This window comes from Mycena indigotica, assembly GCF_014461135.1.
Source record: "Mycena indigotica strain 171206Taipei chromosome Unknown Mind.scaff0002, whole genome shotgun sequence".
NCBI lineage: Eukaryota > Fungi > Basidiomycota > Agaricomycetes > Agaricales > Mycenaceae > Mycena > Mycena indigotica.
In genome coordinates this window covers 260161-271022 of record NW_023503001.1, presented here as the reverse complement: position 1 = coordinate 271022, position 10862 = coordinate 260161, and the positions used below count along the sequence as shown (strand labels likewise).

The following is a 10862-nucleotide window of genomic DNA, read 5'->3' as shown; positions in this document are numbered from 1 at the left end:
TGTTTCTCGTCAGCCCATCTGCATAGAAGAGGGAAAGGAAGTTGCGCACCGGTTCCCCTTCCTCCTCACTCTGCCATGCGAGTACTCCTGAGTCCTCCCATTGACACCCACTTGCGCTGCCACGGTTACAGCTTTCCATATATCTTCTCCCTTTGCCTATGACTCTCTTCGTAGCAGCCCTTGCAGGTAAAAGCAGCTAGGTAACGAACAGGCGTTGGTCGGGCGTCGGGGGATGATGAAGGAAGTCAAAATGAGGTATGACGTGACACTCCCGACAGTCGACCCAAACGACCACTGCCAGACGCCGTTCTCTTCAAACCCTCATGCTAAATTCTCTGTGGCCTTCTCCCGGCTCTCCAGGGCAGTGCTGCGAGACATATCGGTGTTTTCTTCGTTCTTCGACCGGTCAACAGGGAATTGACACTTGCGGCGTCCCGGGTTGGTGGCGGAGTATGGGCCGGGACGACCGAAGCGGTTCCTTTAATGCTAAAATGGCTTCAGCGGGCTATTATCATCTTTGGGCGGGAAACGCCGCAGCCGGAACCAACTCTTGCAGCCTGCCGCGCCCTCTGGTTTTGGGCCTGCAACTGACCGCAAGCTTGAGCAGCCGGCACTGGCGAGCTTAGCGACGTCCCTGATCTCCGCGATGCCCATTTCCGGGGCAGTATAAAACGGGGAGAGGGGAAACCTTAAGCCATCCTCTCTTCCTTCAACTTATCCTTCCAGCTTCGTTAGTTCATATTTGCTAGTCTTGATGATTACTGACAGAATTATTTGCCAGTAATGCGCTCCGTGTTCACCCTCATCATCAGCGTTCTACTCCCCCTCGCTGTCTTGGCTGCCCCGCGCGAGACCACCACAGTGCTCGCGCCCGGTGGCCCGAGATCCCCGGATGACATCCACCTCGTTCCCGACAGCGGCAGCCTGCTGCACGTGGGCGACGCGGTCCACATCCTCGACGACAACGGCAATACGATCAAGCACATCACACTGGAAGCCCCGTCCCCGCTCCTCGAGTCGCGCGCACTCAAAACGGGCTGGATCACATACGCGAGCTGGTTCAACCAGAACGCCTCTCCGATCAAGAACTACACTGCGAGCTGGACCGTGCCCCCTGTGCCAAAGACTGAGCACGGGCAGACCGTGTTCCTGTTCACCGCAATCGAGCCCGGGGCCGGCGGGTGGATCCTCCAGCCGGTGCTGCAGTACGGCCCGAGCTCCGCCGGCGGCGGGCCGTATTGGTCCGTCTCATCGTGGTACCTCGCCGGCAAGAGCGTGTTCCACACGGCGCCGGTACGCGTTTCCGCCGGCAAGTCCCTCACTGGCGCTATGACGCTTACTGGGGTTTCCGGCGCGAAGTACAGCTACAAATCGCGTTTCACGAATGTTGACGGCACGACGCTGACCGTCAACAACGCGACGCAGCTCGTGTTGAAGGAAGAAGGGGAAAACCAATGATTATTGTAGAGTGATACAGCAGTACTTATAGTACTCTAATCTTTCTGGTAGGTTCTAGCTAATGAGTCAATAGAATATTGTAGAACAATCCCGACGCATCGGCGTCGGTGATGGCGGTCCGGCGGCTGACGTGATCCGGCCGGTGAGACTCGGGTTCGCTACCCGATACTTCAACAGCTCGCGTGGGCGACTGCGACGCTCGAGGCATACACGCTCAGTGCGAAGAGCGACTATCCGGCGGGGTCTACGGCCTTCTCGGGCATCCATCTAACGCTCCAGAACGGGAAGGCCCCGAGCGTGCAGTGGAGCCATGTGGACGATGCGGCGGACGGGCTGTCCACGACCATCACTAAGGATGGCGCGACGAATGCGAAGATCACGATAAAGTACTAGTGTGAAGTTCTTCTAGAATTACTTCGGGTTCAGAACAATTTGCACGTTTAAAATCGACCCAGCAGTGTTTTGAAGTTTGTCGATTAGGCCTGACACCCAAACCTATATTTACTTACTCATTTATCTTGCAAGGCAAACATGCGTTGGTCATAACAAGGAGCTGTCATTGGGCTATATTCTGAGTGCAGAAAAGGCCACTGCGGTCGTAAATTCGTAGAGTCGTAACTATCGTAGCAGTCGTGGCAATCGCCGTAATCGTAGCTGTCATTACTCTGCCGCTTGAGCTTCTCTCTGTGCTCCCCAGCTGCCTCCGTCAGCCAAAATACATCAGTGCAAGCGTATTGTTCTCAAGCTGTATATGCTAGTCAACATTCTTATTGGTCCGATGGGTGAAGAGTTAGACATACCGGTTCGTTCGGATTCCTCGGTCCGTTAGTAATGACGCTCTCGCTGTTGATATGCGCGAAACGGCAATCATACGGGGTCGGGTCCGGCCCGGGCCGCCTCCGCACTCTTGTTATCTCAACATAGGCCAAGTCCGATTGTGTGGGCGGATTGATGAACAGGTGGAGCGTGCTGGGTGCCGTGACCGGGGTGGTGGGGAGCACGAGCCGGAGTATGGCGCCGCTCTCCGTGCGGAGCGTGCCGTCCGCCCGCGTTCCCGGGAGAATTCCGAGCTGGCTCCAAATCGGTCTAGCCTCTTTGGGATGACGGCGGGCCTCCTCGGCGGTTCCTTGAGCGGCCCGCTTCACTAGCTCGACCGTCCATGGATTTGCATCGATGATCACCAGGGGACGGGGCCCCAGAGCCCCCGCCGGGTCGCGGATGCCCGACAGTCGATACCCCGAATTGGCCATTTGTGGCGTTTCGAAATCAACAATAGGGAGCTGGTTCAGCCAGCGCGCGCATGTGGGCACCCATTCATCTTGGGCGAAGAAGTGAGCGCCGTTCCCTGAGGTTGCCGCCGCGTCGAAGAGCGACAGAAGCTTGCGCGGATGGACAATGAACGCTTGGCGGCGCCGGACAGAGTGAACAGACAGATAAGATGTGAAAAAGAGTAGTGAGTGACGGTGCTGCGGGGCAAAGCGCAGGTCATCTGTCGCGGGAATACCATGGCCGACCGATGTGACGGTGGGGCGGCAGTAGTACTCATACGAGAACACTCCCGCCCTGAGAGAGGGGAGAGCGAACGTCGCACATAGGATATGATGGGAGACGGCATTGGTAGCCGATCCTGTACAGCCGGGAGTCGAAGAAGGTCAAGCTGATCCAAAACCGAATCAACAACAAGCAGGATGTCCTGGCGCAAAAAGGCAATGGCTGGAGAGGAGCACAATGTGGGACGCTGTCATCAAAAAATTAAAATGGATTTAGCTTCCCCAAGTAGGTAGGAGATAAACACCCACGATGATGTGTTCTCCGCTCTTCCAGTCAAAAACACGCAGCACGAATGGCAATGGCGGGGGCTCAGTCCAGTAAGCGTCATCGTCAGGTCTGGATTGATGATTGGCGACAATCACCGCAAGGAGACCGCCTGCTTGTTGTATGTTGCCCTGAAGTTCCCATTCGAGGCCCGCCAAGTTGGCATCGTAGTGGGCAAGACGCATGAGAGGTTTCGCCGCGGCCGGATGCAACCGGCCTGTCGATAACTGGAGAAACGCGATCCTCGCTATGAACAGGTCGTACTGGGGATGCCGCGGGACACTGAAAATTGTCAGACATGACTGCTACCCGAGTTCGGAAAGAAGCGCAACTAGTCCATGACCACCAAAAGGTCATCTGCCTCTGACACATATGTCGCAGCCCAGCGGTGCACGCGGGCGCGAATGTGGGAATATGCTCTCCACTGATATTGTGGCCTGGACAACGTGGTACTGATAATGTCCATCGGTTGAGTCTTGCTATGAGTAGCCCAATCGGGAGCCCCATTGCCCCATGCACGGAAGATGCGTGAGCCAGAAACGCTCAGTGATGAGTCGCCTTGGAAGTGCCCATGGTCGTCGTAGTGATGTGGACCGTAGCGCCTCGGTAGCGCCGCACATAAAGGCTGAACATTCAGCCACCGCCGCTCGCGACCCAGTAAGGCCTCCAGGCGACGCGCGGTTGGTATGATCGCAGTCCCTTGGCCTTCAGGGAGTTGCTCCTCGACCCCAAAGCACTCGAGGTAGAATCGATACCGGAGGCGCGTTGTCGCAAAGATGAACTCCCGTATGCGCCGATTGGTGGAAATGAGGGATAGGAGATCGTCAAACTCCGCACATGTGAAGATGGCTTCGAGGAGTTCGTTGGGCAGTCGGAGGAGATATGACATGGCAGGCTCCGGAGGGGGAACGTAGGAGGGACGGGCTTTTTTACTCCCTTGAGCCTATTGTGTTGTTGTGGTAAGAATACGCACCTCTCGCATTAGGGTTGCAACAGCACAAAAGACGAGGAAGAATGCGCCAAAGAATAGAGCGTCGCGAGGACGAGTCTGGACGACAATGAGGCTGGAGAGGAAACGCCAGAAGTTGCGTGTCCTGTGAATTATCAGACGAAGAAAACAAAAAGAGGCGAGAGACAAAGAACAGCGATGTGTTATGGGAGACAATTGAGGCGGGGGCAGGTATCAATACATACTGCAGACAAGCTTTCCTCCTTTGACGTGTGAAACTGCTGCCAGCTCATTCTTTGAGAGAGGCACACTCCGCTCAGCGTTTGTGGCCAGTCAAGATCACCACAGCAGCTATACAATCAGGACATGTGAATGCATATCTGGGCCACAGCTCCGAGAAAAGAGTCACAACGAGCACTATTGTCGAAGATTTGTGGGCCCATGGTGGGAAGATGAAAGAAGCAATTCCGGATCATCAGGCAGGAATGCCGATTTATTGTCATTGGCAACTCACTATTGTACTTCGTTGCTAAGAGGCTCGACGGTGTCATGTCCTACTAGGGAGATTATCAGAGCCACATGAGAGGCACGCAAGGCAGAATATACCAATTTCAAGTGGATTTGTGAATGTCCTTAGACGCATGCGTTGTCTACTCAAACACGCGCGAAGAGCCCAATAATATTAATCTGCCATTTCGTTCTGGGTATTTGACTATTAATGGCCAGAATTTGGGTGCGGGCACTTCTGCTTACATTTTTGACTCGAACGCGCGTCTACCACCTCCCGGCGTATTCTCCTTCGAAAGACTCCAAGATGCAGCTGAAGGTGCATGAAGTTCATTGGGTTTAGGTGATGGAGGGTGAGAGAAAGGCCTGCGTAGACCACAAGGCCTGAAATGATCATGAAAAAGTTCGTTGGTGGTCGGATCGAATGCCCCCTCGAAATCCATCCTTCCCCCAGTGCCCCAAACCATCTTTGTAACCGACCTTCGTGCAGCATCGGCTTCATATCTCGCACGAAAGACACTCCACAAGTCCCGAATATCTCTTCGGCGGCAGCCGCGGCCCATTCTGGCGGTAGAAGCAGTGAAAACGAAATCGCGATTAACGAAGCCCTTGTCGACGGAATTGGAGGACAGGAAATTTTGAATAGTTTGATGGGTTTATCTTCAGGAGCGAGATACACCCGATAGAGACCGCCGTTCGCTCTTTCGAAAGATATGTGGCGACTTTTGACGACGTGACAGGTCACGATGTGACGAAAAAAGGGGATGGGGAAAAGGCTCGATGACGGGGCAGAATAGTGATGTATGGGTCGGGAGGGTGTTGAGGCAGAATTGTGAAAGGGTTTTTTTTGCCCAGGAGATGATATCGAGACTAAATCTCGTGCTTGCTCCTTGCGCTAGCGGCAATCCACCAATTGGCGCCTGAGCAGGACAGCATTCACAACTCGTGAGTAGTCTGACTATAAAAATGCTTTTCTAAAGTCCTGGTGGCAAATATGAGCTCCGGAATGAATTCTGAGCAAAGAATAACACCACTCACCAAGTACTGTGTCTGTTTAAGGCCCACAGACCGAAAACCATTTGCGTCACGCACCAACCCCTCCAAACACGCACCAAAACCTTCTTTGATTCATCATTCAATGCCCCCAGTTGACTTGGAACAGGTCAAATTCCGCGTATATCTCTCCCTCGACTCCCAGAACTCGTTCTGCCCATTTAACACATCCAAACGAAAAGCGAGCCGAGGAACGCTTTACCGGCCCAATTCACGGGCAGCAGCAATTGATTATGACGGGGAGATATATCTCCAAGCGCCAGATCGGGTTCATAAGCCGCCAGCTGGTGTGGATGAAGAGACACAACATCGTCTTTTTCGAAAGACAGTGTGACGATCACGTGTCGCTGTGACACCGCGCAGAAGACGTGGATATCGTGGTGGAATCGTATCCCGCAAGTCGATTGTGAAGAGGAAGCCCGGCAGAGTGTGTTGAGGGAGTTATGGGAGCGTATTTCAGGAGCCGCTCATGAGTTATCATGAACAGTAGGTTCCGGCAAGTGGTTTTTGTGAAATCGGGTCAATGAGTGCCAACGTTGCCGTTTCACGGGCTGTGAGCGAAAACGGTAGCTTGTACATGACGTGACGGTTCCCTGTTGTAAACAGGCGAAGCAGTTGGCATGAAGGAGCAGATATGCACACGCCAAAACGTTTGCGGGCTAATAACGTGGTGGGCTTCGGAGAACGACAGCTCAGAATGGGGAAAGTGAAGTCAGCTGGTGGCGGTGAAAACGACTTCGCGCATGCTTGAGACGGTGTTGTCGTGAGAGTGTGAGTGTCGCATGATTTCCGGTGGTCGAGGAAGGAGCAGCGGAGATTACAGGAATAAAGCGTCGTATTTGTTGGAAATCCACAGAGGGTACAACAGAAAGGCGTGAATGCAGGCAAAACACGCGAGGTGTAGAGCAACCACTCTTGCTTGTCCTACACCTTGGTCGCCTTATCCCTCTTCTTCCAGAGTGTCTCTTTTTCACACATTGCATTGTAGTTGCAGCTTTCGTCGGGGGAGTTGCGTGTAAGAAGAGCCGTCGTTATTAGCTGAGGAGCCGTCAGAAGGGCATAGGGTAATCGTCGCCAGGGAGAACAGACAGGTCGTTGGGGTTGCGTGGCGTCAGCTGTCAGGAGGGTCCTAGGCCGCGTTAAGTGTGCCGTCTATTTGATGAAAGCGGGGGGAGTGCCCTTCGTTCCTGCAAAAGTTGGAGGAATGAAAGGTGAGGGGAGCTGAGCACACACCGTTTTTGCACAATCTAATGCCATCCTGCGAATCCCGTGCCTTGTACTCCTCCTCCGCACTCTGCACATTTCCTCCTTCGACCCTCTGCGGTTGCCGTACCCAGAATTTCTCGGCGAATACATGTCGTGGATTCTGGTGATGGGAGTGTAAGGCAGGATGAGAATGAGCGTGACATCCTGCCTTACATTCCTGAACGTCACAGATCCAGCCATCAAACGCCGTGCCAGCCGTGCTGAACGCCATCACACCATCAACACACATTTTAACGATTGATCAGAGTAATGTAAAAAAAAACCAACCATATGAGATAGTTTGGTTTGAAATCCTGTATACAGAAGAGGAAGAATGCCATACCAATAACCTATTGGCTGGACCTATGGTATTAGTTTAAATTGCTTAAATTTAGATAGTGTAAAATACCCAAGGAAGCCTGTAGGGTGGGAGACTGTGCATAAGGCTTTTCTTAGAAAAACCTTAGCAAGGTTTTTTACTTGTCTAAGAACTATACAAGTAAATGCCTCAATATCCAGAAAAGAAAAACCATAGCAGGGTTTTTACCCACATAAGGGTTTTCTCAAACCTTTGTATGTGGTAGTGGGCCTTTTAATATCTGGAAAACCATAGCAGGCTTTTTTGCATGTATAATAACCATATCAGGGTTTTCTCCCAAGCTGTGTGCAGTACAGGTTTTTTTTTCCCTGACCTGTGGGTAAAAAGAAAACCATAGCAGGGTTTTTGCGCACACATAGGGTGTCAGGGGAACCTCCCTTTCGGCCCCTCGGAGACGCCTCCGATTCCGGTCCGACTCCGGTTCCGTCTCCGGTCCGGCCCTCCATCTCGCCCGCACAATCACCGATCCGTCAACGCCCTCCCGACGGTCGCCCTGGGACCTCGCCTGCGACGCCGCCCAAGCCTTCTGTGCCCGACAGCGGCAGCTACGGACAAGCAGTATATAGTCAGCTACCTAGCAGGCGGACCCTTAGAGTTTCTTCTCTTTGGATCCTCCCCTGCTAGGTCAGCTTCATTTGTATTCGCTTACCAATGTTCACGCTTTGGATCCTCCCCTGCTAGGACCTTGATCTCAGGCCTCCGGGGTTGCCCTTACAGCAGAAGAAACTCTCTACGGGATCAACCGGACAAGATTGCCAGGTTCGGCGCTGACTCAGGCTCGAGTACGAGTCCGTTCCGCCCTCGTCACCGCCCCTGCCACTTGTCCCCTCCTCCTCTACTCCTGTGGTCCCCGCACCCGTCATGCCGTCCGGAGTCACTCCTACCGCAGACGCCCGGCTGGACTCACTCGAGGCGAAAATCGATAGCCTAACTGAGGCCCTTGCTTTACTCACCAACCAGGCTTCCGCTGCCGCTGCCGCCGCTAATAATGCTGGCGGACCCCAAACACCATCGCCGGAGACGTCGATTCCGACTCCGACTCCGGTCCAGGGCGACTCCGAAGCCCTTTTTGGCGACATCAACCTCGCCTCAAAATTGGTCTTGCGACCAAACCCCCCGTTCACCTTCAACGGCGACCGGAAACGCCGGCCGCGTTCCTCTCTACGCGGTCCGCACCTCGCCCGCCTTGCCCCTGAGGCCTTCGTGGTCAACGGAGAGGCGAGCGAGGAAAAGGCTGTCCGCTATGCCATGTCGTTTATGGCAGAAGGACCCGCTCAGCAATGGGCGGAGCGCCACGGAAGCAAAGCCCCGTTTCCGTTTCCGTCCTGGGGCTCGTTCGTTTCCGAGTTTCGACTCCGGTTCGTCGAGGAGAATGAGCAAGATCACGCTCTCTCCAAGCTGGAGACTTCCGCCTATCACATGGGTACAAAGGATGTCTACCAGTACACCGACGACTTCGAGGACCTGATGGACCTCGCCGGATTCGAAGACGCGCTGGTCAAGGTGACCAAGTTCCGCCACGGACTTGACCCCCTGATCAATAACGGAATCACGTCCTCGAACGACCCCCGGACCTCCGGGACTACCTTAGCTGGCGCACCCGGGCCTTCCGTCAATACGAGGCCCTGGTCCGGGCCAAGCTGATCAAGTCAGCCGCCCCCCAAGACGCCTGGCGGTTTGATTCGGACTCCGTTTCCGGTCAACCGCATCCCGGCTCCGGCCCCTTTCCGCCCGGTGGCTCCGGTCGTGCCACCCGCGGCCCGCGCCCCGCTCCGGCGCCTCCAGCTCCCGTCCCTATGGGAGTTGGATCGCACCAGGGCTCGGGGTGCCCCTCGTCGCGCCTGCTTCAGGTGCGGCGACCCAAACCATCTCGCCCGGGATTGCCCCCTCCCCGCCGATGTCCGCTCAATGGACATCCTCGACGAGGTGATCCAACAACTCGGTGACGAGATGTTAGCGGAGTTGATCGCCCGCTACACGGACACAGCTGCCCTGCCGGAGACGGCAGCGGAGTCGATGGCCGGAGAGGATTTTGTCCCCCGCGACGAGTGACTGGTGTGCCCTCGTTCGCGTCTATAAATCGTTTTGCCTCTTTGTATGATGAATGCAGTTCCTTGCCCTACAATGAGCCCGAAACGAAAGACACACCCTCTCCTGCCCCCCGCCTCGACTCCGTCTCCGACTCCGCCCGCGACTCCGGTCATCGTCCTCCGCCGCCTCACTGCCTGGGAAAAGAAACTGCCCAAGCAGTACACCGTTGCCGCTGCCCCTGGGGCGAACTCCCTCCACCTCCCGTTAGAGCTCGAGTCCACCACCAGCGCACTGAAGCTCTCGCTCTCTGGGCTTGTCGACTGTGGTGCCACCTCCGACTTCATTGACACGAACTATGTTGCTCGGAATGGCATTCCGGTCCGCACTCTTGATCAGCCGATTCCGGTTTTCAATGTCGATGGCACCCCCAATGACGCTGGCTCCATCAAACAGATCGCGGACTTGGTCCTGCGCTACAAAGGGCCATGCCGAACGAGTTCAGCTGGCCGTCACCCATCTTGGCAAGCAAGACCTCATCCTGGGGTATTCCTGGTTGCGGAAACATAACCCAGAGATCAATTGGGAAACCAAGGAGGTCAAGATGACACGGTGCCCCCGCAATTGCTCGACCTGCCGTGAGGAAGAGCGGGTCGAACGGACCGAGTTGCGGCGACTCCGGTCGCTTCAGAAGCGTCTCCGCTCCGGCCCGTTCCCCTCGGTCTGCGCCATGGACCTTTCTGGGTCTGATGACGGAGACGATTCCGTCTCCGGTGACGACTCCGGCCTGCCTGATCTGACGCCGGACTCCGGCGACGACGATGACGATGGTCAGCTTGAAGATGGTGACCGCATCTTCTACACCTCGTTCCGCCCCTCGGAGGAGATACGCGCTGGCAGTACTGTCTCGCAACGCCTGGCCGAAGCCTTCGCCAGGAACTCCGCCCCTCCGCCCTCCGAGATCCCGGACTGGGCTAAGGAGTTCCAGGACGTCTTCAACAAGGAGTCCTTCGACACGCTACCGGAGCGGAGAGCCTGGGACCACGCCATTGAACTCGTCCCCGACGCTAAGCCCACCAACTGCAAGGTGTACCCCATCTCGCCCCTCGAGCAACGCGAGCTCGACGCGCTTCATCGAGGAAGGGCTTTCGACGGGCCGGATTCGCCCTCCAAGTCTCCGATGGCGTCTCCGGTCTTCTTCGTCAAGAAGAAGGACGGCGGACTCCGCCGTCCAGGACTACCGTGCTCTCAATGCGATGACTGTCAAAAACCGGTACCCCCTTCCGCTGATCAACGACCTCATCAACCGGCTCAAAGGCGCTCGTTACTTCACCAAACTCGACGTCCGTTGGGGCTTCAACAACGTCCGGATCAAGGAAGGTGACGAGTGGAAAGCAGCTTTCCGGACTAACCGAGGCCTGTTCGAGC

The 10862-nt window shown here is 55.4% G+C and overlaps 2 protein-coding genes across 2 annotated transcripts; one reads left to right on the top strand and one right to left on the bottom strand.

The window, feature by feature from the left end:
* Positions 1-783: 783 nt before the first annotated feature.
* MIND_00180700 (uncharacterized protein) lies at positions 784-1458 on the top strand (the record flags this gene model as incomplete). Its single annotated transcript, XM_037358721.1, has 1 exon — positions 784-1458. One exon carries the CDS (start codon positions 784-786, stop codon positions 1456-1458), a length of 675 nt encoding a protein of 224 aa, XP_037223816.1.
* Positions 1459-2164: 706 nt separating this feature from the next.
* On the bottom strand, positions 2165-4162 carry MIND_00180600 (uncharacterized protein; the record flags this gene model as incomplete). The annotated part of the gene is made up of 5 exons (XM_037358720.1): positions 2165-2203; positions 2259-2947; positions 3007-3196; positions 3258-3555; positions 3606-4162. 5 exons carry the CDS (start codon positions 4160-4162, stop codon positions 2165-2167), a joined length of 1773 nt encoding a protein of 590 aa, XP_037223815.1.
* Between the last annotated feature and the right edge of the window lie 6700 nt (positions 4163-10862).